This window comes from Penicillium daleae (assembly GCF_028827525.1).
Source record: "Penicillium daleae strain IBT 16125 chromosome Unknown utg000002l_segment0_segment0, whole genome shotgun sequence".
Classification (NCBI taxonomy): domain Eukaryota; kingdom Fungi; phylum Ascomycota; class Eurotiomycetes; order Eurotiales; family Aspergillaceae; genus Penicillium; species Penicillium daleae.
In genome coordinates this window covers 5,644,216-5,671,810 of record NW_026623150.1, presented here as the reverse complement: position 1 = coordinate 5,671,810, position 27,595 = coordinate 5,644,216, and the positions used below count along the sequence as shown (strand labels likewise).

Below are 27,595 nucleotides of genomic sequence, written 5' to 3'. Positions count from 1 at the left end.
TAGACCTTGGAGACCCAGGCCGAGGAAGGGAGTTGGCTCAGCGTGGAAGAAAACCTATAAATATGGGTAGATGGAGCATCGGTATAAGACCGACCACTAAGCCTCTGTGAGATTCAGGTTTCGTACGATCTAGTAAAGTCATTGAACAAGTTGTGAATCAGATATCCCCCCAACTTCCAGTCTTGGATATCACATTGGCTTGAACTAGCTCTCTCTTACCTTTGCTTGAGACATGATTCTTTCCGCACCTGTTCTTCTGGTCCTCGGGCTCACAGCTGAGCTCGCAGCTGCAGATCCATCCATCAGCCAGGAAGACTGCGACAAGATGTGCCAGACAAAACTCAATGATCTCCACGCCGTCGGTCAGCTCTACGACATCCATAATGGCATGGGCTCGTGTGACGACTGCATTATCTGCATCGGCGAGGGCGGCAAGTACACAGACCCCAATACTGGGCGCCGACGCTGCTGCGACAAGAAGAATCAGGTCTTCCTGAATGGGCCTGCCGGCAGTAAACTGGGCAAGTGCTGCGACGCCAGCCAGGCCTACCTGGTCGACACCAGCGCCCAAAAAGGCGACTGCTGTCCCGCCACCAACCACGTCTACCTGTGGGATGCTAAGTCGCAATCGGGATCCTGCTGCCCCAGCGGGACGGCCTATTTCGATGGCCACAAGTGCCAGCCCGAAATAGTGCCAGAGCCAAAGCCCCACACCATCAACTGCTCCCCCCACAGTGTTTGTGCGTCGTCCTCCAAGACTACCGGCTTGAAGCAGGGCCACTGCTACCAGCTGATGGACACCAAGGGCCGCACCCTATCCCTTCACCGTGGCGCGACCGACTATATACTGCAGAACGAGTACGACGACCTCTACCACTTCAAGGTCTGCGCCAGCACGACCGACTGCAGCCCCAGCGACAAGGAAGTGACTGTGAACGACAAGTTCTTCCTCCAGGATGAGTTCGGACAGTGGAACCTGAACGGCGCTGGCTGGATCGACAACAGGTGCTCCGACCATCTATATTTCACGCAGGAAGCTAAAAGTGCCGGTGCGTTCCAGGCGGCGCCGTGGTGCGTGGACGGGAAATGTGGGATTTGTCTCAAGAGTGCAGTCGATGCCTGTCGGGGACTGGAGATCGTTTGCCCGGCAACCAACCCTGGGATCGGTCGGTATGTCAACTCCAACTATTGCTTGCCCATGTTTGTGAAAGAGGTGCCCTGTATGAGTGAGGTGTTTGGCGGGGAGGGTGTCAAGACCGAATTGTAAGGGGATTGTTGATCTAGCTGTCTTGAGGGGTTTCCAGCAGACGTGCTCTGAGGCCATTTTCAGCCTCTGTGTGCTTGGATCGCTCTTTATTAGCATGATTATTGGTTTGGGTGCAGTTGTTGACTTTGCAAAGACCAGTGTTTTTGGAGGAAAATGGAGTGCCAAAGAATAGTGATAGCTCGTGTATTCTGCTTGAGTTCTACAAATTCCACGTACTTCGTCCAATTGACATCAATCACTCTGGAAGATCCCCAATGTACCGTCTCAGCTGATGAAGATGGGGACTATCAGGTAGGCACAGCAGAAGCGAGCAGCGCTCAGCTGTTCTCCTCTCCACTCTATCAACAGGAGACTATACCCAAGAGCGGGGGTAGATATGGGAGTATCAGTCTTCCAGTCACAAATCACTGCTTCATTTACCTCTATATCTCCTTTGTTATCCAATCGGAACATAGAGAGTATGAAAGCAGATCAAATATTCGAATTTCAATACAGCAAGCGTTCGATTATACAGAGCAATAACTAAGGATAGTTAGTTATGTAAACGATTTCTTAGTCAACGTCGCAGTCTTGGAGAAAGCCCCTCCTTGCATTCTCAGAGGATGAATGCAGTAAATATTTCTCTTAACAGCCACACAAAAAGGGGGTCAAACGGCATTGTGGGCTGAGTGGCTCTCACAGAAACTCTCCATGGCGTGCAACCTCTTTCCCAATCTCATCATCGAGTACTTCCCACTGGAGGCAGACGTTTGCGGGACCTCTAGGTTCTGCAAGAGCATTTGGTTCAGCGTACCATTAACTTATGAGTAGTCTAACCACAGGTTGCTGATAGGACCGCGGACACCGTGGGTGGTACTCCAGTCTTTCGAAAACCGTATCTTACCAGCAAATATGCCTAGAAAGTTTCCGTCACGCACGGCGACGATAGAACGAACGAACAAAGAGCACTTCATAAGGCTTCCATCGTGACCAACTCTCCCTTATTCTGTACATTCCTGCTCACCAGCAGCCATGGTTACCCACTTATGTGCAATTCTTTTCACAACTGACTATCGTTGCCTACTGTTGTCCACTTCTGCCCTTTATCAGCCCCAGAAGGTACTTCGAAGCATTCGGCCATCAATACTTCCCCAAAGTTGCGTCTTGTCGTCCAATAGCCAACATCTTTACTATGGTGATTTTCTGCCTATAGATACCTCGTGGAAATTTTATTCAACCATGGTATAATAAGCGTCGTATCGCCTCACTGATTCTACGAACAACCTTTCCAAAACCTGTTGAACAGTGACTCAAACAGGTTATTGAAATCATTTGATGAGGCCCGCATGAGTTCACACGTAGGCTGCATCGTCATCTCGTACTGAATCGATGCGAGGTATTTGAACTACTGCACGTCTGTGGCCAGAGAGCTACCTCATGAAAGTGACCCGTATATCACACGATAAACCGTGACCACTAAGGCTACTACGACAGAGCAGCAGCATCTTATTCAAGCGTGAGTGGACACTTAACACTACCTCGAGAGCCTGCAGGACAACAGATCCCCGCCTGTGTTAGGACATTTACGCCACGCATTGTATATTGGTACCATGAGCTAATGGTGCAGATGATGATCCTGAGTTGCCCGGGAAGGCGGCTGCAGCGTTGTCCACGACAACAGTGAGTGGCGCAATATGTTGTCATTGACTTGGAGGATTGGAGGACGTGAATGGTTGTGCGCGCTCGTGCTCCGAACTAACGTCTGGGAATGCACGGCTTGGATATCCCGTAAAGGCGGGAAAATCAAGACTCCTGACTCGCTTCACTGCTGTCTACACATGACGCCTCCAGGCTTATGGCTACGCCTCAGTTGAGTCGATTCATATTCGCACCTTTCGATGCTATTCCATGTTTATTTACGTGGTCCTCCGGTTTCGAAGGTAGAAGTGGGCGCAGAGCTGCATGCTTTGACATGACGAGGGAATCAAAATTTGGAGATGATCGGAGCAATTCGAAGAAATTGTGGACGACTATGAAAGGAACGAGAGTAAGTCTATTTATGCCGACCCTTAGTGTGTTGACGTTTCTCTTCCTTTGTTTGCTAACGAATATATCATTGGGAACGAGACGGGAGAGGAAGGACCGATCCTGGCACGCAAACAAAGAACGCTTCCACATCTGGCTCACCAGGGGCTAATTCTGTAAGCCGATTGGATGTCAGAATTTGACTGGCTTGTCCAGACCCAGCCCGAAGCTGCTTTGTCCGTCCTTTGGACCTCGACCGCAATGGATCCAATCGAGAGGTTACGCCAATGGAGAAAGGGAACATTGCAATGATTAAAATTAAGTCAGGTAATTCAAGAGCTCAAATAATACGACTTCACGATCGGATCAACACAGTAGACTCTGCGCAATGCTCTCCAGGCGGCCTCAGAGGGAGGCCATCAACAGATTGTCAAAATGCTCTTGGACAAGGGAGCGGATGTCAATGCGCAGAGCGACCTCTACGGCAACGCTTTTTATGCCGCCTTGTTTGGAGGCCATCAAGAGATCGTCGAACTGCTCTTGGACAAAGGGAGCGGATATCAACGCGTAGGGCGGCCAATATGGCAATGCTCTCCAGGCTGCCTCGTTTGGAGGCCACCACGAGATTGTCAAACTGCTCAGAAGAAGGGGCGCTATTATATCGTCTTCTAAGCGGTCCGACTCTAGGACTCTAAACAATCCGGCGAGGAATTTTCGTCTCATGGACTCTGGACGTTTTGATCAAATTCAAAAATCCGTTCCGCACCGTCCCCCGTGGTGTCTAGCTACTACCTATGTCAGGCTTCATCGCTGTTATCACTTCGCAGATTCTAGGCGTGGATAGTTAAATTCACGACAACCTGTGAATACTACTAGCCACGGTGAATTTATTTTCCGTGGTCAGCTCCGATCAGGATCAGTTCAGGCCACCAAAAATTGGGACTGGACACAAGCGGGAAGGGGAATGGGAGGGAGGGAAAGTTTAGCCGAGGGCCATGTCAGCGCTTCAGGGGTATTCAGGGTATTCGGGTGAAGAATAGAGGGCCTTCAGGGCGTTCAGGTGAAGGGGCCTGAAGGGGCTGAAGAGGGAAGCGGCAAGGGCAGATGTCCCAACGAATGAAAAAACACAGATGATAAAAACATACAACAGCCAGGATTCGCATGTGGTCACCCACCATACTACTAACTGGCCGGCGTGTGGCTTAAGTACGGCTGAGCGGACGGGAAGCCCTGTTCTCCACACCCTATGGTCGTATGTGCTGATTACCAGCAGAAAACAAAATATATGCCCTAATACTCCTAATTATAATGCATAAAGCGTTGCATCAGCGTGAGAAGGGGTGAGTGCGCAATAGACAGGGTGAGAATCTGGGTGAGAGTGGGTGAGAATCACCCTCGGTCGCGCGACTGCCGCACTGACCCTCTCAGTTGAACTGAGATGTATAAGCCATTGGCCTGTATCCTCTCACCTGAAACGCTCGCCTTCTTGGCATCTGCACATCGCCGCCGTGTATGGACGAATACTACTGAGTACTGGTTTGCGGTTCAGAACCACCTCATTCAAAACATCGGTTCTTCATGTCTTCCCATGCAACGCAAGGCTACTTAAAGGAACAGTCCTCTCCCTCTCTAACAGGTCAACGGAGCAGCTAAGAATAACTATTCTGATTGCTTAGGAGCGTCAGAGCGAATATCGCCCGACTCCCTAATCCCTGAATTTAAATCTACGAGTGGCTATAAGATGCCGACAAGACATTTGGAAGGAGAGGTATGCTACAGCCAGAAAGAGATCAGGGGTCAAATTGTGCCATTTGACGAAAGTATCAAGACTAGAGAGAGAGAAGAAAGAGAAAACTATCTGGTGGGATGATGTTTGATATGTCCTCCGATAAGAAACGCCTTTTCTTATCTTCCCGATTCGGTCGTGTTTACTTCCATCGCCAAATCCTCAAACCAATCCCAATCGCGTCTAGATCGTCACAGGGAGCACGTTCCCTCAAAACCACACAGACCTCAGATAAACCTACCGATAGTGCTAAGAATGTGATGGATCCTGCAGCAGAGAGAACTACTTGACGAAATTTTCTGACATTCAACATTGCCGAGGCAGACAACTTCGATCGGATCTTCAATGTATCAGGGTAAATGGAAAATGGCAGGCGGTAAGACGCAATGTCTACCTTAGAGTTCGGCGGTCTTGAAGCTAACCTTATCGGTGAGGTACCAAACACTTCGGCGGGATGAGTACTTGTGAGTCAGAAGCTATATGAACACACAACTTATTATTGACGCAGTATCCCCTCCAATGACCAAGAGTTTGAAAGCTGTGATGCTGGGTATGTCTCTTTCTCTCGGCAGTAGGGGACTCCCCAACGATATGACACCTCACAAAAGTCAATTGATCATGGAATGCGCCGTATGCGGCCTCACTGACCAAGCGCACAGCACATCCTTGATATCGGAACCTCGCAGATGGCTAAGGCTGCTGAATGTAGTAAGCGTTCAATAAACAACATTAGCAACAACCTTCGCCGGTTCGGAAACGCTAGGCACCCCCGACTCGCGTCGGCCGAAGACGAAGCGTAACCCCTCTAATACTAAAGCCTTGTGTGATCATCTACTCGAAAAGCCCGGGCTATATGTGGACGAGATGGCAATATTTTGTGGGACGAGTTCTATGTGCAGGTCACAAATTCCAGTCTCAAGCGGGCTCTTGCTTCAGTCGGCTGGTCAAAAAAGGTGGCTCGATAGAGGGGCAAATGAGCAAAATGCCGATTTACGAGATTTTTATATGCATAATCTGTCGTACTTCCAATCGTATTACTCGGTCTATGTGGACGAGTCTGGATATGATAAGCGAATTAGGTTCAGACAGACTGGTTAGTCTCCGTTGGACGTTAATAGAAGTGGTTGTACTGTATAGCAGTTGAACAAAAGCTAACCTTAATCCGTGGGACAATACCCCACATCAACATCCCGAATCACAATCCGCAACGCGAATCCACTTCGTCCTAGTATACAAGCAAGCACTGTCTTGTGCTAACGCATCTCAACCCCTCTTCACTGAAGAAAATCTCTACGAACGCCTCCCGTTTTCCCTCTTCATCCGCGTTCATATAATGCTCGCAACAATCTTTGCGATAAGCACAACCAAAGTATCGAGATCGAGATCGACTTATTCTCCCAAATCACACATTCGTGCTACAGTTCCGTATTCTATACTATCAACCCCCTTTCGTGAAGGACTGTATCGTATTCAAGCGCTTTCTTATACACATCTAGTGCCTGCTGGAATATCTGCTCCGCCTGGTCCAGCTTGCCTCGGGCCTTATATAGAAGCCTAAGATTGTTAATAGTTTTAAGAGTCGACATATAGTCCGCACCGAGCACTTTCTTAGCTCTTTCTCGACTCCAGAATGCATGAACGGTATAGAGTCAGTCTACTACACAAGCATTTTTCGATAGAGACCAAACAGCGGCTTATGGACCTCCGAAACATCTACAGTATTTTGTTTGTGAAATTGCAACGACTACCATAATCTAAAAACTAACAGGATATATCCGGCGTTCAATCTAGTTAAGCAGCATTGTATTCCAGACACAGACTAGTAAAATAACACCAAAACCCAAGACAGGCGCTTTACATAGCCGTACGGCTTTATCGCTATAAAATTACTGGTGCTGGGGAGTGCAGTTACTAGGTGCCGGGTGTGGCTATCCTGGTGTTTAGGACACGGTTCCGGTAGAAACAAAAACGCCAGCTAAAACTATACCCTATATAACGTTGTATCCACGTTAAGGCAAAGATAAATCTTACTACCGTGGCGAAAATCGTTCTTCAGCTGCTTATACTGTACACTTAACACCTAAACCTGCTATTCCTATGTCTTCCACGCCTTTCGTTTCCTAGGTTCCTTAATTTCGACTTCGAGGCGACTTATTTGGATCTCCTTAGTCCTTCAATCGTCTTTATATACGCAATCTTCACATAAGGAATAGATATTAACACGTTTCTTCGGGCGTAAGAACTGAGATAGTAATGCGATATAGCTAGTTCTAAGGTCGCTAGTGGCTATACGCAGTTTTCCTTACTCGTGCTCCTCGCTCCTATAGCACACAGATTTCTATCTAATATATCCTCGTATACTATAGTGCACGATTAACACTTATAGGCCCGTTAAAGTCATATGTCAAATACGTACTTTCAAAATTAACGGTATTTTTAACTACTCTTATAGAGAGTTTAGGTAGGCGTATACAAGGATCCCGTAGGATAGTAGTAGCACAATAAGACGGCACCCTTATAGTGATCCTACCTCGGGAGGTATAGCCTCTTTATATCCACGCTCAAGACCGTCAAAAATACTGCCTTAATCGGCCGGCTACAACCGCACGTACCTATTAGCCGTTCTTTCTAAAGTAGTATGAATTTCCCGCAACGGTACGGATGTTCTAGCTTGGTATACAGAGACGAGAGATATTATTAGATATAACCATCTAGAAACACTCTAATCTACATATTAGCTAGCGGACTCCTTCTACGAGCAAGACTAGTATATGGAAGCCAGGCAGAAATTCCAGATTATTCTAGAAAGGGAGATCCAGGTATTAGGGCATAACCATGAATAAACACTCGCATCTAGGCACTAGCTAGGCCATTACCTATATAAAGCAGCCCATTACCGTGAGGCCGGAGCTATGTTCAGAGAAGCGCGACAATGGCAGATAACAGTGCTAAGCACTAAACACCTAGATATATTCTTATCTATATACTGGTTAGGCCTATATTACTACGAAGCAACATAAACGACGAGGCAGAGGCAATATTCAAAGAAGCTCTCTAGACGAGTAACGGTGCTAAATAGGGTCCGTGAGAGCAGAAGCAGTTCTTAAGATCGAGGTCGGCTACGTTATCTTTATATCGCAGGGATCCGTTTCAGCAGTGGCAGGGGTCCGTTTTAGTGGCAGGGGTCCGTTTTAGTAGTAGCAGGGATCCGTTTTGGGTATTACAGCACCCGTTTGTCTAGTAGAACTTCGTTAGGCGTATTTAGTTAACAAGATATCTGTTACGGTACTATAAAAAGAAATCCAGGCCTCTTATCCTAGGGATTAGCAACTGAAAAGTCACTCCGCTCTATAAATATCCTCAGTTCGATACGGCTCTAAAAATCGTTACCAGACCCTATTCTTCCCTATAATTATTCTAGTTATCTAACGATATATAATAAGATAATAGCTACGCTTAGTAGACTCGACTATTCCTTCGTGGTTAACCTTATACTAGTAGCTATCTTCTATCTAACGTTTATACTAAAGTAAATCAAATTCAGTGACCAGGATATCACTCTTATTAGAGGCATCGCGAACCGCACATATCTCCCAACAAGAGATATTACTCTTTCTAGGTACTCTGCCCTAGGACCTAATTATAAATATTTACAAATCAATGGAATATCAGGGGAAGCATATATAGGATAGGAGTTGTTTCTAAATTACGGGAACGGATCATAGGGTAATCCAGACTAGAGTAATATACAGGATACAATAGGCGAGATTGTAACCACGGGTAGTCAATTGTCTAGCTCGAATATAGGAGCGTAGAATAGAACGCTCCTTACGGTAACATTTTCGGATCGTGATACTAGCCTTTTCAACTTTTTCTTAGCACAAGTCGATATAAAGACACCTACGATTTACTAGAGTCGTAACAATACCTCTATCCAGGTGACTCGTTTTCCTCGTTGTCCCTAGTTTCTGGGACACGAGATATAAGGTGCCGACGTTTTCTAACCAAATTTGTTCTCTCAGACTTTATATATCTATTATATTTCCGATTTATTTGCTAAGAGATGTTAAACGTTTACGCGTTCTGTTGGAGAGTTTGCTTCGGTTACAGTACGTGCCTGCCGAATATGGTACAACTACCTATCCTTTTCGATTGACTCCCCTTTCCTTTACGCTAAGACACACTAGGTTGATAGAGTTTAAGATGCATAAAAATTTATCCTATACTATAAATCAGCGATTGAATATCATCTACGTCAAGTGTACGCTTCAGGACTGATATTAGTCCGACTGTGAGTATAACAAGGATACAATTTGAAACGCAAGAACCAGGGTGAATATTTGGAAAACCACTAATAGAGGATGGTTGGAGCGCCTGCCTACAGACCCTCGACGGCCATACTCGCTCGGTCAACTCGGTTATCTTCTCTCATGATTCTGAGTATCTCGTATTAGCTTCACACGATGGCACTATCAAGATTGGGATGCTAGCACCGGGGACTGCCTACAGTCTCTCGAGGACCATGGCTATTGGCCTGGAAACCGTGCACGTGACTAGGGCCCGTTAGACGAGGCACTACAACAATAAACGCAGAAAATCATTTTCTGGGAGGGTCGTTTATATTCAGTACATCCATAAGCAGACATTATGGGCCCACTTTTTTGTGCTGACGGTCCTTGCGGACATCCATCCACTCCCTCATAGGCTCCTACTTGCGACATATATGAGACTGTCCAACTCCAATACCAATCGGCACACCTTCAAAATGATACAAGGGGACTAGGGATAGGTCCCCCTGGCACTGAATAGCTTGCCGAAGCTGGTTAAGGTAATGATCAATGTGAATTCGATCCTAGTCTGTCGGGAAGTGGGTTGAATTATTTATTTCTTGATCTAAGTGGCTTGTCTCTTGCTTTGAATAGTAGTTACGGTCGCGCTCCTTCCGGATTGCGTTTAGACAGTAGAGCGAGTGAAACATATCTGGCCTAAGAAGAACATTAAATTTCGTTCGCAACAGAGCACCGCCGTTCTCTAGCGAAATTTACTTAAAGTAGTATTTATTTGAGTCGGGATCCCTGGTAAGCTCTGGTGTACAAGGTGCCGCTTCTTCGTTGGTTATTACTACGAATTCGCCTGTAGAGGAATTGACAGCCTGTTAGTGAACACGGGATATGTGCGGCCGAATAGTTTTGAGCGTAATCGGCTGGGGATGGTACCTCGGAGTAAATCAGCCCAAGCCGCATCAATTCCAGGATTTGGGGGTCCGAAATATTGAGGTTCGGACGGGTCAATGTCCCGATAGATCATGCCTGTATCCTCTCTATACCAAAGCCTTCCGGAGAACACACGCTCCTCGTAAGAGATGTATTGGTGTGCATCATGGAGATCGGTTTGAAAAGCTGGTGAACCAGATGCCAAACACTCGGACCAGGAATCGGTTTGCTGTTGAAAGAGCAAGTAGATGGAAATGAATGCCAGAGAAACTGTGGAAAATATCCATGGACCAACGAGGCGGAAATGCGATTTCTGGTAAGTATTGGACTGAATGAATCTAGAGGCATCAGGGGACTCCGATTCTATGTCTTCGTTGTGGACTGGTCGGTAAGGTTGTTCTTTGCAGATATCGGTTACTGCTATGATATGCCTGTCTCTGGATAGTTATGGAGAGAAATGATACCCTTTCCGGCATACTTTGGAGGTTTGGATTGGTGTGAAAGAAGGGTATGTGGAAAACTTGAACATAAGTTGATCCTTAGGGTCGAGGGGTTTAGACAAGGAGAACACATAATTATCGCCTGAGTTATGAAGGTTACATCAAACAAACCTAATTTTCCTTGGCTATATAGCCTCCCAAATTTAAGTATTCCTCGGCTCTCCCGATTCCAATTAGTTGGTCAACATATAAGGGGATCTCGTATGAGACGTCAATCTAGTGGTGAAAGAAAAAATGGGCTGAATTCTTCAAGTTATAAGACCAAAAATTCTTCCGGGGATCTTCTGTTTTATCCCCCTATAAGGGAGTTAGTTCTGCATGACGCCATCCAGGTTCCTGGAAATACCTTACGTGGGTATACGTGTAGCATTGCAAATTTGTCTAGGTGGGTATAAATATCTGTGGACGTCAAGCTATTTAGCACAGGTATATACTCAATCCCTCTACAAACAAGCTTAAAAACAAAATCACAATATTGGGTAAGCACAAGGTTTTGCTTCCGATATGTATATACTAACTGACATTATCTCTCCAGTTCACCTTTACAAAAATGAAGCTTTTCTTGATCACGCTTGCAACTGCCACTCTGGCTCTCGCCGCGCCCGCCATGAACGAGCGTGGCTTGAATGCCAGGGGTCTTGAGCTAATTGAAAACGAAAAGCGTAACCTGGCAGATATTGGCGACATCCTTCGAACTGAAAACGACAAGCGTGGCCTGGCAGATATTGGCGATATCCTTCGAACTGAAAACGACAAGCGTGGCCTGGTAGATATTGGCGACATCCTTCGAACTAAAACCGAAAAGCGTGAAGATCAGTGATTCTTGGGATATATTTGAAACATCGTATACAAGAGTTTTGCGCAAGAATCGTCGAGGAGTGTAGGTGGCGACACTAGTTTCAACCGCTCGCTTAATGTAGTGATACGGGCATGTCAATTATCCGAATTTTTAATAGTTAGACCTGCGTGCCGGAAATGGCCTCCGGCACTCTCTTCTTACCCCGATTTTGGTAATACGCCAATCGAGAAAGAAACCAGATCCTTGGTCCAGATCCTCTTCATAGTACCTCTAATTACGTCTAATAAAGTCTTTAATCTCAACACTAGTCTCTACCTGAACTTTGCTGTCTCTATCAATCAGAAGGAGGGCCAAATACATCTGTCGACGAGGCCGAGCTAGACCGATTTCTCGGTGAGTGGGATAATCTCACTCTATCTAAGAGAAGGACAGAGAGTGCTAGCAAGGACATAACTAAGTATACTGTAGTGAGTAGAGTAATCTTAATCAACTTAATAGCCGCTAAATTTGTGCTTTTTTGCTATAACACATAAAGCGTGGATCAATCAAATCCGAGTTCCTTCTGATCAGATAGACTATCGAAGCTACCCCGGGAATTGGCGTTTTGGAGAAGGGGGGGGGTTTGCTTCGTCGGGTTTCCTTTACTAGTATATACCTTGTATACGCTTATGTATTCCCGCAATTTGTCCAGAGTGCGGTAGTGACTTAGATCACTCTCGATCGTGACCCGCTTTAGTAGGTAATGAGCTAATCGAGTGTCTCCTCACTTCGGTCCGGCGCCTACTCGGCACTCGCTATTGGGTTTTGAATTTATTTGCCTTCTCGAGCTCTAACGTTAGTGAATTTATCCTCTTAAGAAATTTCGGCCCTACTAATAACGTTTAGTTAGATATAAATACGTAGGGAGGATCTAGACTAGAAGATAGTATTCGCGTTTACGATTAGAACCATGATTTCTACGTCGACTTTTATTTATAGATACTAATAGGTAAATTAAGTTACTCCTAATCTTTACTCGACTACTTATACCCTCTTATTCGTGTAGTTAAAGTATACCGCGAAGTTCTAGAGGCTAACGGAAGTATTATAAAGTATCTTAGCCTTTCTCTCTTTAGCAATAACCTTAAGTCTAAGGTCTGCGAATTATTTAGTAGCCTATTTCTATATATAGACGGGGTAAATAAACGTAGAGAAAGGCACGCCGATAGAGTAAGCTAGTTAGATTTAGTAAAAGCAGAAATTCCCGTAGAAAGGTTTACTTATATAGCTATACCTAGAGTATATTCTTATCGTATTAGTACTATTATAGTACGGATGCTAGAAGTAGATCGTGATCTAGTTTGTTCGGGTATTATTTCGAAGCTACTCTATTCTCGGCCAGATACCCTAGACATAGAGACAGAACAAATTACCAGGAGTTATCTAGCTACGGACCTGATTTCTTTATATAAAGAATCACGAAGAAGTAAGTACGGCACCTGCTTATCCTCGATGTCCCTAACGAATGATTACAGCCACGGAACATATTAAATCTATTATGTGTTGCTTAGACAGGAAATCTATAAATAGCCTAAAGAAATAAGTTCAACAGAATCGAATGCTTAACCGCCTAGAATTTACTTTATCGTAGGAACCCGAGCACTTCTCGGATAAGGAGTACTTTCCTACAGGGAATAAACGTAGCCCTTACAAAAGATCTAACTATTTACAATGTAACACTACGAAGAGAAACCTAGGTAAAAGACCGGGTCTAAAAAAACTAGTACGGCTAAAGCGAGGATCCTACCTTACGTGGAGTGGTAAGGAGAGGAAGATACTGCGTGATATAATGTCACAAAAGTTTTATCGATCTTAGCTGTAAGTGCGACGAGATTTTAATCGAATATCTACCAAGAGAAGAAGCACGAATTCGGTTAGAGGCTAATGTAATCAATTAGGCTTCAGTATTATTAGAATAAATACCCGATCATTTCAACCGCTATATCGACACTTTACCATAAAATACGGCGTAATTTGGATGTCTGAGGCATGAGTATACATATCTCTATCATTACTTAGAATAACTTTCCTGTACTGCACTAGCAGGCTATGGATACTACGTAAATTATCTATCTTTAATTTCTTATTCTAAAGCGACATATGGTATTAGTAGTTGGCGAGGGTGCTTAGTTCCTCGCCACATTGATACCAAATACTGAGGGCGGTGCGGCTGAAGTATCTCGAGAACTGACGAAGAATAGCCTATATAGTAGGGAAGATATTCCTATTCCTTGTCCGGATCGGTTAAATAGACTTCTGACTAGAAGTACGAGAAGCTTGTGTTAGTATCCCGAAGGACCTTAGTCATCGAGAGTTCCGAGGACTCTACACCCGGTGCAGGGACCAAAACCATCAGGGGGCGTAGGGCGCCGCGGCCCAAATAAATTTGATCTTCCAAAAATCGGGGCTGAGGAACTTCATTGGCTCATCAGATCCATCGCTCGAGAAAGCGGGGAGCCTTGTTCTAAGCGAGATGCGGAGGAGTAGCCCCAAGGAAGGGAGGCATTCAACCGGATACCCATTTTGTCTCTCTGACGTGAGGAGATTTCCAAAGCCTGCCATCCCTATGGTCGTATGTACTTGAAACTAGATAAAAACAAATTATAGGCTCTGAAGTTTTGTTCATGTCAATGCTCAATATTCAACCCATTCTAAGTTGCTTATTTTATCTGATTATTGTTACATTGGTATTCGGGGTAGATCGATATTCGCATGAGATGCTATAAACTTTCGGGATAACAACGCAAGGCAATAAGGGTGAATAGCTCGAGCTCGAAGTCGGGGTGAAAGGAATCAGCTTCTCGAAGACTTTAAGGCTCCCACTGATCATACACCCCCATGATTTATTTTGGTAACCTAATCTGAAAGATTTACTATTCATTTATATTTTGGACTCGGCACAATTGCCTTCAACCCGAATTGACATGAGTCTAGTTTTGTCATCTTCAAACTGACTGAAGGTTGTTGGTCCATATTTATTCACAAAGAAATGGGAAACAAAGAGCACTTATGCCAATGGGACAGTCTGGATGGTAGATGGCTAGACAATTGCATTGTTTCCTTACCTCGTTGTTCTCGTTGTTCTCATTGTTCTTTCTTTTCCCAATTTAGATATTCGACAATCAGGCACCTCACTCGATTCTACATAAGTAAGCTCGCCATCTACCGTATTTCGCTCTTTGAATTCAAGGACAAATTCAAGGTTGACTGTTCTTGCCAACTCGTTTAGTTCCTCCGACATAGATCTGATCAGATCATCCAAAGGGTATTCTATATGGGACATATCGACGGTTTGGTTCAGCCGGTTTGGCTCGGCCACCATACAACCGAGCAATTGCGCTCTCCTGTTTCACTTGGTATACTGCCTTGCGAGTTGGTCCTGGAAATTGCAGACTACTTGGAGATCGGATCTCTCAGCCGCTTGTCTCGTACCTGCAGAGGGTTACACAGGCTCCTCGATGCTGAAATCACAAAGCAGGCTCCACAATCCTCCCTAGCCCCTAGAAGCCACTACGAGGCGAGATTTGTCTATGACGATGATCACCAGCACGGGGTAGACTTTCCTTCCTTCAGGGTCCACTGGGGCCCAACATTCGATCATAGCGTAGCGTCTTGTCGCAGGTGGATTCCCCCTGCCTTTATCCCAACGAGATTCGAACCCTTCGGCCAAGCTATATATCGGGGCAACTTTGCTGCTGTGAAAAGTCTTCTCGAGCGAGGTGTGAATCCCAATTCATATCTTGTCAATGGTGCGACTATGCTCAGTATAGCTGTGGAATCGGGTAACATGGATATTGTGACATTACTCTTAAGACTTGGCGCTCGTCCATGTTTGAAAGATCCCGGGCTACATACGTCGCCCCTAGACCGAGCTGCTCGCAAGGGAGACCCCGACGTGTTGCATGCCCTGCTATTGACTGGCTGCAAGGTAAATTCATGTATCACCCTTCATGATGCTATCCTCTATCGAAAAGAAATTGTCGAGCTTCTCATTCCGCTAATGGACCGGAGCAGATTCAACCTCACAAATGCTGGAGGGCAGACCGCTTTACACGTAGCGATGAGAGACGCATATGTTGACACCGCAATGTATCTGATCGGGCTCCCAGATATCGACCTTGACATTCAGGATAGGCATGGATTGACTGCTTTGCATTTTGCACTCCATCGTCACATCCTGGTGCAGGCTCTTCTCGAAGCTGGTGCTGATATTAACATTACCATGCCACGCGGCGGCCAGAACGCATTGCATGTTGCTCTCAAAACTGTTGCTGCATCAGAACTACCACCTATACTTCGTGAGCTTCTCCAACATGGTGCTGATGTTAATTGCCTCTCATCATATGGGACTCCCATGCATTGTGCGGTTAGAACTAGGGCTAAATCTGTTGTGGAAGTCCTTCTCTATGATAGCCCAACCCCGCCAGATCTGACAATCACAGACAGCCATGGAAAAACACCAATTGATTTGGCTGTTGACATTGGCGGCTATGAGATTGGTTATTTGCTCAGGAAGGATCAATACCGCCTTTCTGTATGAGCGTAGAAAAAAGGGCTCGAATTTTGAGAAATCGTCACCCAGAGAGCCATTAGACACTTTGTCTGGTTTTAACTTCATTATTCGTAGCAATGAAATTGCCCTTTTGTTACACATTTTTTATACACTGACACATTTCCTCCGGCCCCAGTAGGCCCAAGATGTAATTGTAGGTCCGTTTATAACAGAGAGATAATCTTAGATCAAGCTGTCCACGCTCTATACCCTCCATTTCAGATTCGCCAAACGAGCCATCTGCCCTGATTCAACAATCCGACGTTGTCAGCCCATTACAGACTTCAGTCTTACACTTTAGAAATGACAATATTCTCTCTGGCTCAGTCTTTCACAATAACACCATTTTTCAACTGGAAATGGCATTTTTGAACGTATGTGAATCCAAAACTCTCTCTAGGAAATATCATGGACATATGTAAATTCCAGCCCTCGAAGCTCGACTGCACTTCCCTTCTACCTACCCTACGAACTCTTTCACTTTGCTGACAGCTGGACGCCAACAGTATAGTTCTTTCAGCTTTCTATGTCAAACAGCTGGCAACAACAAAGAACAAAGAACAATTCAACGGGATCCCGCTTACTTCGCTGAGAATTCTTTCAAAGCAAATCAATGAAATCCTTTGTAGTTGTCATGACTATACAATGTCTTTGTGTATGGAACCAGAGAGAGATTCAGGCAAGTCGTGCCTTGAACTGATTTATCTACATAAACATTGGATACCATGCTTCCTGCCTCTACAAACGATTTATCCAAGTTTATCTTCTCACACGATCCACAAAACACAATCATCCCAACGCTTAAATTTTGTCTGAACCGACGTGGTTCTTGATAATTTCTAGAATGACAGAAGACAATTACCACACAACAACCACCAACCTTGGCGATTTGCCCCCAGAAATAGTCCTGCAAATCGCGCAAATTCTAGACAAGCAGTCATTACTCAGGCTCGCGCAAACCTGCCGGGCTCTATACTGGCTTCTAACACCAGAAATCAAGGAAAGAGCCCAGACCGCAGCCTTCGCGCCCTTGACCCTCTACGAGGAAAACTTCATATACGATTATGGACAGCGACACGGCATCGATGAACCGGTATTTAGCTTACACGCCTCGTACGGTGTTCCCGCAGGCGATTTCGGTGCTACGCACTTTGACGTTCTGGGGAGGGCCGTGGAAACAGGTGAGTTTGATGTTGTGCGGGGCCTTCTCAACCACGATGTGAACCCTAACTCATACGTCGTTTCGGGAGAGAGGTTGCTTAGTTTAGCTGTTCAGTCTCGACGCGTAGATATAGTCCCGTTGCTTCTGGAGTTTGGCGCGGACGCATCGAGACCGGATCTGATCACGAATATGAGTCCGCTTGTACACGCGGCACGAGGCCAGAAGGATGAGATTGTTCGCCTTCTAATTGAGGCTTCGGGTGATTTGAATGCGGACGGGGTTATGCAGTCGATCGCAGCTTATTGCAACCTTGAGACGATGAAAATGGCCATCGCGTACGGCGGAAACCCGGCAGCTATTTCACGACGTGGATTGACTGTGCTGCATAGCATTGCGAATCGCAATGATGCGCAGCTCTTCGATTTAGTGAAGGACGAGCTCCCCGCTACCATCCTTAATGCTAAGAACGACGTGGGTCATACAGCATTGCACATAGCCTTAGTAGGTGGAAACTCACCTCTAGCCATGCCTTTGGCTTGCCATCCAAAGGTGAACATTGATATCCAAGATATATGGGGCTTTACGGCATTGCATTTGGCTATCAGGAACAGACGGTTTGACGTGGCGCATATCCTTATTAACAGGGGCGCCAACTTCAATCTCTTAACGGTCCATGGAGAGAATTGTCTACATCTAGCTGTTGAATCTGGGTCGGTGCCCATCACCCGTATGTTACTTGAGCGCGGTGCCGACGGAATTAGCGATGCAACCGAGTTTGGGTCGATATTCTTCTGGGCGACTCGACATGGTGATCCGGAGATGGTAAACCTCTTCCGGCAAGTCCTCTCTGAATAATAAGAGTTTGACTCTGGAGTAAGCTTGGCCTGCTCGTTGTGAGGCGAATGCTCTTCCGGTTGGTACTAGACTTCCTATATGAGTTATGCCATTGTAATCTTTTGAATTTCTCTTGGAGCTCATGCCAGGGCACCACATTTGCCCACAACACTAAGACTCGAAGAAATATAATTTAGTACTTTGATCTACCTGGAACTGATTGAGGAATCGTATGTTGTAACACTACCTTAGTGTCTTCCAACACTAGTAAAAATTGCTCATTGAAATTGAATTCGTCTTCCCTTGTCTAGTTTAGGGCCTTGCTCGGAGGATGGTGAGTGGGCTAACGACGTACCTTGAATTGACCAGCTTTGATATCTCAAGGACTACTGTTTGAGCCTTTTTCGAACAATATCTTCACCACGGAATGAGCCAGACCGATTCCAAAGGATGGCTTAGGCATGACGTGTTGCGTTTCAAATTAAGCAGCAGCGGGCCGTCTTGACAAACCTCGGTACCAAAGCTGTGACACTATCCATACAAGCGAAGCCGTTGATCGAACGAATACCGAACACTATCAGACACCACCTCTCTACGCTCTTGCACAATTACTAGGCTAGCAACATACTTTGTCAAGGCTTCATCAAGCATATCTGCTCGATAAACGTGTAGGTACATTGACCATGGATGTATCACTCTAAACACAGGACGGGTTTCCTAACGCCATAGTAAACCCCAAGAAAGCGAAAACAAAATCCACGTGGATTGTGAAAAGAGACACAACAGGCTGGATAATACAGAAGTAAGAAATCAGGATTAGAGGAGAACATTAGGGAGAAGACGAAATCGAGAAGGACCGGGGAACATGCGTGTCCGTGTGTGAGATGGAAAGGAAATGTGATGTGGAGAACGGAAATCTGTATGTACTCTGGAAATCGCATGGGCCGGCGCCGTTCACCCATGAGAGGGTATGTATGCAAGGTATGTATGTTTGGAAATATGGCTCGTGGACTCGTTTCGACGGCGGCTCATTGCCTCCAACGGTGGTAGTTGGAGGCTAGATTCCCGCGATGCCTTTTTGTTTCTCGATTTCGATTTTATCTTCTCATTCTTCTCAGATCGCACATTCATCTTCTGTTCACTGGGAGACGTCGAAAGGTGGGGGCAGAGGGGTATTGATGGGGAAGTCGAGGGTGAACTTGAGGATTCACTTCTGGTCGGATATTACTTTTGAGTGGCTTCTTCTCGACCAACACCTCCAGCGTAGAGAAAAGGAAAGAATCCAGGTGACAATTGGGTATCATAACAAAGCTGTTTTGGGCGAAGTCGCACAGAATTAATGAAGAGGGGAATGTTGCTGAAGGTGTTGGTGAGAGATGAAGCGCGAGTGCGGATGTCCGAAAGAAGTTTAGTCGGGGTTAGTGAGCTGAGAGGCATGTTAGCAGATTCTTCTTGATAAATCAATTCTGGTTCCAGTATGACTTACCCGAAGCACAGGGCGCGAGTAGTCTTCATTATCCTGAAGTGACACACTACTATCCCGCGGACCGTTGGGGTAGATGTCGGTCTTCAGCCGATTGTCGGTGAAGGTGTGTTTGCGTCCCAGGCTCGAAGATCCCGACAAGTCGTGAGAATGACCTTGCGGGAAAACACCACGGGCGAAGCTCGAGGCTTGGCTGGTTCGGTTCTCGGTCATATCCCCGTTGCTAGGGATGGGGCTAGCGGAGCGAGCACGCTTGCGGTAGAAGAAGACCAGGAAGATCAGTGCACCCACGAGGGCGAGACCACCGATCACACCGATCACGATACCAGCGATGGAGCCGCCGCTGAGCTTGTTGCTCGCTGCCGCGGTATTGGCCGAGGAGGAATCCTGGGCGCCAGTCTGACTGGGGGCAGAAACAGTGATAGTCTTCACTTGGCCAGCCGAGGTAGTCTCCTTGACAATGTTTCCACTGGTAGTGGTCGAGTCGGATGCAGTGGACTGGGACGGCATGTTAGCAAATTCGGACCAATTCAATATCTTTGGTGTCTAGATAATACAGTTTGTGTGGAGTTTGTGGATGTTCCTGTCGATGATGAAGTGCTGCTAGTGCTCTCCTGTGCCACAAATGAGAAAAACAATTTCATGGAACAGCAAAGCACTCAAGCCCAAGCATGAAAGACGGTCCAGAACACGACCAACAATATAGAGGGCTTCGACCAGGAGGCCGATGAGGGACTCATGTATAAAGGAGAAGGGTCAACTTACCGAAGTCGAAGAAGTGGTGGAGCTACCTCCGCTCTCCGTGCTGCTGACCGAATTGCCAGTAATCTTCACATATGCGTAAACGCCCTTGGAGGCACTACCGCAACTATCATCTGGGTAGCCGGGGCAGCCAGTTGAGCACTCCGAAGTGCTTTTACGAGAGGACTCGGCAGGTGCCACGTTGGAGCACCAACATTTCTTTCCCTGCAAGATACCCAGGGCGTAGTCGGCGCAAGTCTGCTCGCAAGCTCCATTAGACTGATAGGTGTCGCTAACTAAAGAGTTGAGAAAGAGCAAGATCAGCATGGACTTTCAGTCAAGTAAACCCTTCATTTTGTACATACCAGCCGAGAAGGAGGATCCAGTATTGTCAGTTGCGCAGTATGCGAGACTGCTGGCAGCTTCAGCGAAGGGCCGGGCCAGCAGAGCCAGAGCCGGGAGTAGCAAGGAGAGCTTCATGTTGTCAAGAGGTCTCCGACCGACGCCGCAACTAGGGACCGCGATGCCCGATTGTGTTCTTATGCCGACCCAATTCCACCCAACTTCGGGCGGGTTTTGCAGAGGGAGGTGTCGCAGTACGATTGAAATTCAAAATCCGCTGTGTGGGTGCTGCGCCGACCGGTGGTTGTGGTGCCGATCACCCATACGATGGAAAGTTTGGGGAGAGACAGGAACAGGAAGACGGTTGGTGGTCGGAGAAGCGGCGATTGACCTACTTCCCCACCAAAGCTGAACGTGACACGCCGCGAGATTCCTTTTTAGAAGGACAATCGCATCGTTTCACCCCAGGCAGATGTCGGAGGCGGCGTGGGAGGGATAGGTAGGAGGAGGCGGCGGCGGAGGGGGAAAGAGGTGGTCGGAAATGGATGAAAGTGAGGATGAGAGTGGAAGTGGAGGTGTCAGGTGTCTGGAATAGTCAAGGCACGAAAGAGAGAGGAGAGACAGTCACGGGGCAGCCGTTACGATGTTACGATCGGAGGACGGAGGACGGAGTATGTTAGCATCATAATATTCTTAGCATGCAACTAGCTTGTTGAGTGTCCGGCATTGCCGCTAGCTGAGTGGATCACTGGATACAGTCAACAGTGATTGTCGTGCACGTCCTTGCTGGTATTGCCGTAACAGTAAACGGACTAGTATACAGCAGTACGATCTAGAAAAGGCAACTCTACAGAGTGGCCGATGATGTCTTGCCTGTCTGATGGGCACATGCAAAGTGCAACCTTATGGTGGTACGCCCCGGTGAACTCGTCAATCGCTACGGAGGAGTCCAGGAGTGGTTTATAAGCCAGGATTCAGGGAGTACAGTGCAAAGTCTATCCATCTATCATGAGAAAATTGGTACTTTTTGCACGGTCTTGAGAGGTATACGCGGGCAATCCACTTGTCATGGCCGTGCTATCGTGGATTCTCAGCCCATTGCGTGTTGCATTGTTTGTTTTCGTTTACCCTCCCGCGGCTCAGGCACTAAGAAATCACACAGAAAGCACATCGGATTATGTTCGTTACTGGGTCTTACCTTAGTCAGGCAATTGCAGCTATTCCATTGGCGGCTCATAGTAAACCGAATACCAGTTTCGTGCTCGTCGACTCCACCCAGCCTCGTTCGCATTGGCTGCCGTGGCTGAGGACAAAAAGCTCCGGAGCCCTTCGAATTCCTCGGGCCAACATTCTTAAGGAGGCCCTTCATACTTGCACTCTTTGTTCTCGTGTTGCTATTACTAAGCTTCTGTCATTCAGTGGTAATAGCTGAAAGGGCGTTCATGGAGTCTCCGCTGGGTATACCTCTTGAGACGTGTAGATGCAGAACCTCTCGAGTGTTAAAAACAACTCGATAACAGCCCATCGTCACCTTTAGTCTGTGTGACCAGAAGAGGGGCTGATGGTGCAAACTAAAGCACGGCATACGTAATGTGTGGATAAGCCCAAGTCGTTGGCCTGTCTCAGAGCTGCAGCGCAAAACAAGCCACACTCAGCTCTCCCGCACGCCACATGAGAACATCAACACCCCCAGCAACGCTCGACGTTCATGTGGACTGGAGGGCGACTGCGATATCACTGTATGTAAGTATGTATAGATTCCAAGTCTCCATGTTCAAATCTACGCTAGCTCAACCAATGCCGCTAATTATTCTTCTTCCCCTGTCGGCACTGGCATGCAGAGTCCCAAAAGATACTTGCCGATCGAATCATACCATAGAGTCATAGACGATATGTAATTTTACGGGGGAATTCTGTTTTCCAGTCAAATTGTGCACAGTTAGCACTTATATGATCGATGACTCTTAAACTTCGTCGATGTTCCAGGAGAACCAGAGATTGTCCTCTTCTCGGCAAATCTTGGCCCTCGCATTGTTTTACCATCTCATGGAGTCCTTATCTGGGAACAAACCCTGTCCCCAATCCCCCTCCAATTGGCCGATCTCCCACTCCCCGACGACATTCACGCTGGCTCTGATTGCATGAGAAATCAGGGTCATAGACGCCAGAAACCGACGATCAGTATCTTGTTCAACCACCCACCAGGCAAGCGAATCCCGGGTTGCGACGGTCAATGCATAATGCCCCTGTGCCGCGGTCCATGGCTCCGCCCTCGGGCCTGACTTGGCCAAGTTTATTCGCAGACCCTGCGCGAGGTTATTTCAGAGTTGGCTTATCCTTTGTATCCTAGGGTTCGTTTTGCTCCCTTTGCTTTCCTTTTTTCTGCCTTTACCCCTATCTGATATCAGATCCCGGTGAAATCTTGGATGGACCAGACGGATCGGCTTTGTGGCAACGGATCCGGTGAAAATAGTGGATCGGCGCTGGATTGGCCCACCAACGCAAATTGAAGGCAGACTATGTAAAGTAATTGTGTACAACTCTGTAACTGTGTAATAATACGGAATTTTGGCCGCAATGACATTATCCATCACACTGATCGATCGATTCTAGGTGCTGACACTTACTCTACATTAAAAGTATTAGTTAGTTCTGATTTACAGGTCATGGGCTTCTTTCAAGATCATCTCATTGTCCAAGTTTAGAGTACTTTGCAAAATCTACTGTAAAGGCTCCGTAAAGGCTCAATCGATACAGGATACGCTCAATTGGGCCTGTCAAATCTACTGGTCTGAAGGACCCGTTAGTCTTTGCGAGTATGGATGGAGTATGTGGTACTATGGAGACATTTATGTCCAATGCAATCTCTCGACTTCACATCTATGCGTCCTTCTTCAATGGTGTTTTTCAAGAGATTAAATAGCTCAATAGTCTCAATTCCGAGAAGACAATAAAGCTCTCTGTCCATTCATTTGGCCTCAAGTATTCCGATAAACCTCTACCTACCCACCCATCTTGCTGGATGTCTCGGACCTAACATCCCACTAAACTTCTACAGTAACTACTGTACTTCAGCGAAAAGTTTTCATTATGATCTTCTCCTAAACCCCCATAATACACATCATTCTGAGATCACGAAGCCTCCCAAACAGCCCCATCAGTAGACTCCATCGTCTCCAGTACAGTACATGTCCTACTGTAACTACCAATAACCTCCACTCCCAATAACTCCTCCAGACGCTGTACACCCACACCAAACTACATGTACCAATTGCATCGCCATCGTACCTGTGCCTGACAGGCTGGCACCACCAGTCCTCCCCACTACACCTCTCCACAATACCCATTCATATACCTGAGACATCGCACATCTACCAGCATCCCGGGTGGCGACAGGGTGTATGTGTAATCTGCGTCTACAGTACGTTGGGTTGCACCCGGGGGATGGGAAGCATCGAGGCTTGCCCCATGATCGCCCGTCAGAATTACATGGCTATTCTCTTGCCAAGTGCCCGGGACGCGTTTGTGGGCGTCTGGTCTGACTAGATTTGAATGATAGCTGGTCACCACTGTGTGAAGAACAGTAAATTGTTTATCGGACAAAAGTACCATGCTGCTACTGTAGTCCGGGTCGTGGGTGCAGTGCACTCAGGTGGCTTGCTGTATGTCTTAGCTCGGACGCTAAGCATGACTTGATGTCATGGCTATGGCGTTCGCCAGAGGCCGAGGGGAGCAGAGGCGTGATGCTTCTACATCAACTTGGAGTCGTCCATCAAGCATTGTTTGCGATTGGATTAGGGGGCGAAAGAATACTCAGTCATTCTCGTTGTAGGCTACGTACTGACTCCGAACGACTTCTGCTTGTCCTTCTATATCCATGGACAAAATCACCGCTTCCTCATAGACACAGATAGATAGGCTCTTGAAATTCTAAAGAATATCACCAATTGACCAAACTAGGCCATCGCACCGAGCTTGTTTGAGCATTCGGCATTGGCGACCCTGTTGTTCATATACAGATTAGCAAAAAGGCAAGTTTGCGGATCAGTTAAGCGACATGGATGTATTCATTTTTGCTAACATAGAGAGCGATCCTGAGAAGGAAGGAAGATCACACCAGCCGCAGATAGACTCAAGTGAGATGGGCATTGTCTGCTACATGCGAACACCATACTAGCTTGTCTCCAAGTACCACAAGTCGTTAATCAATTTATTTGAAAAAGAAACCGTAAATCGAGCTGAATTTCAAAAAGGCTATGACCATGCAAATGTCAATCGTAAATCATTACTGAACTCGAACCACACATCAACCTCGCAAATCATCGCATCCGCTCATCAACAATCCACTCCCGCTCTCGTATATGCCTCTTCCCAATCATCCGCGGACGAGGAGGCATCCTATCCACGAGGGAGATAGGTCGGGGTGGCTTTTCAGCACGCTCGCGTTCCATCTCTCTAATCCGGCGACGTCTCGCGTACCGAATGTCATCGGACAGGTTGACAAGTTCGTCGATATCAGCCTGGCAATTTACAACATCAGCGATTTACAACGTCAGCGATGCCTCTTGTGACTGATATTCAGCAGGCAGAATGGGCCGATAGACTTACCGGTTCGAGAAATGAGAAAATATAATAATATGCCCTTGTCTCCTCAAATTCATAACCAAGTCGTTCGATGGCTTCGCGGATGACTAGATCCTTGGTAATTTCTGTCCAGCGCTCATTGCGGCGCTCTTTCACGACCTGCTGCTTGAGGCGTCCTTGGACTTCGAGCTCTTCTTCTACGGCGCCCTTGGGTGCGACTTCGACGACTTCGAGGGCTCCAGACATTTCGGGTACGTCTTCTTTTGAGGGTGCATGGACGACAGACCACTCGTCGGTGGTTTCTTTGGTAATCTTTTCGAGAGGCGAGCGGTGTTTGGATTTCCTCTTGTGAATCTTGATCTCCTCCTCTATTTCATCTTCTTCGATTTCAAGGCGTCGGGATAGATCCCGACGCGAGGGAACATGCGAGCTTCCTGCGACTGATGACGCGCTATCGTCGTCGTCCAGTGATCTCGACTTACGGTTACGACGTGAAGGTAGACGGTCCGGTTTCCAGGGCTCATTGAACTCGAGAGATGGGCTACTGGTTGGTGACACAGATTCTCCCTTGTCGCGATGTTTGAAGACGATTTCTTCCTCTGACTTGCGGCCTCGATTTCCCTTTTTGCTACTACGCGGACAATCAGCGATGGAACCGCAATGTATGCTTTGATATGCTCACCGATGGCGGATGTCTATTTCGTCAAAGCTGCTTCGCGAAGAAGGTGCCTCTTGACTGGGAGCCCGCGGTGGACGAGATGTGTCAAACCCTTGGATACCGTTAGCACAATCCAGTAGCTGGAGTACAATCAATCACCCTCACCGTGATCAATATGACGATGATGTGTGATAACGTCCTGGTGAATTGGAGGAGCCCGGATAGGCTCCGGAGACGAGGACGGTTCTCGCGGTGGTGACCTCCGTTTGCTCTTTCGAATGCGTATCTCATCACTCTCAGCACTATCCCTACCACGCTCCCGATCTCGCTCCTCTCGACGGATAATAAGATCCTCTTCGTCCTCAATCTCCCGACGCCGTGGCCTCGAGCGTCTCCGCTCTCGAATACGGACTTCCTCCTCTTCATCCTCCCTCTCAGCAGGCCAATCGCCAGGCGATTCTCGTGGTGGAGGTCCCCGCACATATCTTGGCTCCGGCTGGCTAGGTCGTCGCCGTCGTCTCGTTTCCCGTAGCCGTATTTCTTCCTCTTCTTCCAGTTCTCGTCGCGTTGGTCTATCCTTCCATTGCATAACCAATTCTTCTTCGAATGTCGGCTCTGCGCGGCGGCGTGGTCCCCGCGGCCGTTCTTGTTCTCTGTCGTCAATAATCCGTTCTTCAAATTCAACCTCGCGGCGCGACGGTCTGCGCCGAGGTCTGGATGAGGATCTGAAGTAGACTTCTTCCCGCTCGTCTTCGTACACCTTCTCCATGGGTCTCAAGTCCCCTTCGCTAGCTCGCTCCCTATGGCGGATAACCATATCCTCTTCTTCCAGGTCACGCGGTCTCCGATATCGTCGGTTGCCGCGTCTTTCGCGTTCCCTGATTATCAGCTCAGATTCCTCTTCCTCGACGACTTCCCGGGGCCGGTGACTTTGACTACCATGCCGTCGTGATGGGCGCAGCTGTACATCCTCTGGGTCGGGTCCTGGTAGCGCCTCGTCCAGATCATCTCTTCCTCTTCTTATCATGGGGCCCCGGTCTCTTGACGGGGCAAAGCTCTCTCGGACGAGGTCGCGGGGTGGACGATCTCGAAGATGCATGCGCTCTAGATCTTCGACGGGCGGCATTGATCTGCGTCGGCGATACTCGATATCCTCATCAAACTCACGCTCTCGTCTGCGTGACCGTGGATATCGATCTCGCTCCCGTTCGACCTCGAATTCCTCCTCCTCGTAGTACTCGCGAGGTGGGTTCCGCCGAGACATGGCTGAAATTGAGCGAACAGTGAAGTGGCAAGAATAGAATTATACCGCTGAGTGAGTATGCGCATCAGTTTGCAATCTGTGAGGCCCTCGTTCTGCGAGCTGGAGTGTTGATCAGGCAAGGAAGGGGGCTTTCAAGATCGGCGGGGCGAGACAGCGTTTGCGGGGGGTTTAACACGTCGTAGCCTACGCCGGGAGGACCCAGGTCTTGCATAAGTCCCAAACCTCATGGACAACGTATAATTAGGAAATTGAGGCCAGATTCAGGGAGAAATGAGGCAAGTCAATCTTGTTGAAAAGGCAGTGAAGCGTCGTGGGGGCTGAGCACATGCGACATCAGCCAGCGTCCGATGAGCCCGCGACCCGCTGA

The 27,595-nt window shown here is 47.3% G+C and overlaps 7 protein-coding genes across 7 annotated transcripts, besides 2 other annotated features; 5 read left to right on the top strand and 2 right to left on the bottom strand.

Moving 5' to 3' along the window:
- Nucleotides 1-232: 232 nt before the first annotated feature.
- On the top strand, nt 233-1,267 carry N7458_002931 (uncharacterized protein; the record flags this gene model as incomplete). Its single annotated transcript, XM_056906314.1, has 1 exon — nt 233-1,267. One exon carries the CDS (start codon nt 233-235, stop codon nt 1,265-1,267), a length of 1,035 nt encoding a protein of 344 aa, XP_056770421.1.
- A 2,439-nt stretch (nt 1,268-3,706) lies between these two features.
- N7458_002930 (ankyrin) lies at nt 3,707-3,943 on the top strand (the record flags this gene model as incomplete). The annotated part of the gene is made up of 1 exon (XM_056906313.1): nt 3,707-3,943. One exon carries the CDS (start codon nt 3,707-3,709, stop codon nt 3,941-3,943), a length of 237 nt encoding a protein of 78 aa, XP_056770420.1.
- Nucleotides 3,944-4,266: 323 nt separating this feature from the next.
- Nucleotides 4,267-4,283: a sequence feature (Protein overlapping with rRNA (N7458_002929, KAJ5461377.1) was converted to a misc_feature.).
- A 54-nt stretch (nt 4,284-4,337) lies between these two features.
- Nucleotides 4,338-4,587: a sequence feature (Protein overlapping with rRNA (N7458_002929, KAJ5461377.1) was converted to a misc_feature.).
- Nucleotides 4,588-11,320: 6,733 nt separating this feature from the next.
- On the top strand, nt 11,321-11,590 carry N7458_002928 (uncharacterized protein; the record flags this gene model as incomplete). Its single annotated transcript, XM_056906311.1, has 1 exon — nt 11,321-11,590. The coding sequence occupies one exon, from the start codon at nt 11,321-11,323 to the stop codon at nt 11,588-11,590; it is 270 nt and encodes an 89-aa protein (XP_056770418.1).
- A 3,292-nt stretch (nt 11,591-14,882) lies between these two features.
- N7458_002927 (uncharacterized protein) lies at nt 14,883-16,148 on the top strand (the record flags this gene model as incomplete). The annotated part of the gene is made up of 1 exon (XM_056906310.1): nt 14,883-16,148. One exon carries the CDS (start codon nt 14,883-14,885, stop codon nt 16,146-16,148), a length of 1,266 nt encoding a protein of 421 aa, XP_056770417.1.
- An 856-nt stretch (nt 16,149-17,004) lies between these two features.
- Nucleotides 17,005-18,177, top strand: N7458_002926 (uncharacterized protein; the record flags this gene model as incomplete). The annotated part of the gene is made up of 1 exon (XM_056906309.1): nt 17,005-18,177. One exon carries the CDS (start codon nt 17,005-17,007, stop codon nt 18,175-18,177), a length of 1,173 nt encoding a protein of 390 aa, XP_056770416.1.
- Nucleotides 18,178-19,564: 1,387 nt separating this feature from the next.
- On the bottom strand, nt 19,565-20,860 carry N7458_002925 (uncharacterized protein; the record flags this gene model as incomplete). The annotated part of the gene is given in 5 exon segments (XM_056906308.1): nt 19,565-19,582; nt 19,643-20,185; nt 20,197-20,253; nt 20,405-20,676; nt 20,746-20,860. 5 exon segments carry the CDS (start codon nt 20,858-20,860, stop codon nt 19,565-19,567), a joined length of 1,005 nt encoding a protein of 334 aa, XP_056770415.1.
- A 4,181-nt stretch (nt 20,861-25,041) lies between these two features.
- Nucleotides 25,042-27,228, bottom strand: N7458_002924 (uncharacterized protein; the record flags this gene model as incomplete). Its single annotated transcript, XM_056906307.1, has 4 exons — nt 25,042-25,242; nt 25,331-25,937; nt 25,989-26,076; nt 26,130-27,228. 4 exons carry the CDS (start codon nt 27,226-27,228, stop codon nt 25,042-25,044), a joined length of 1,995 nt encoding a protein of 664 aa, XP_056770414.1.
- Nucleotides 27,229-27,595: the final 367 nt, after the last annotated feature.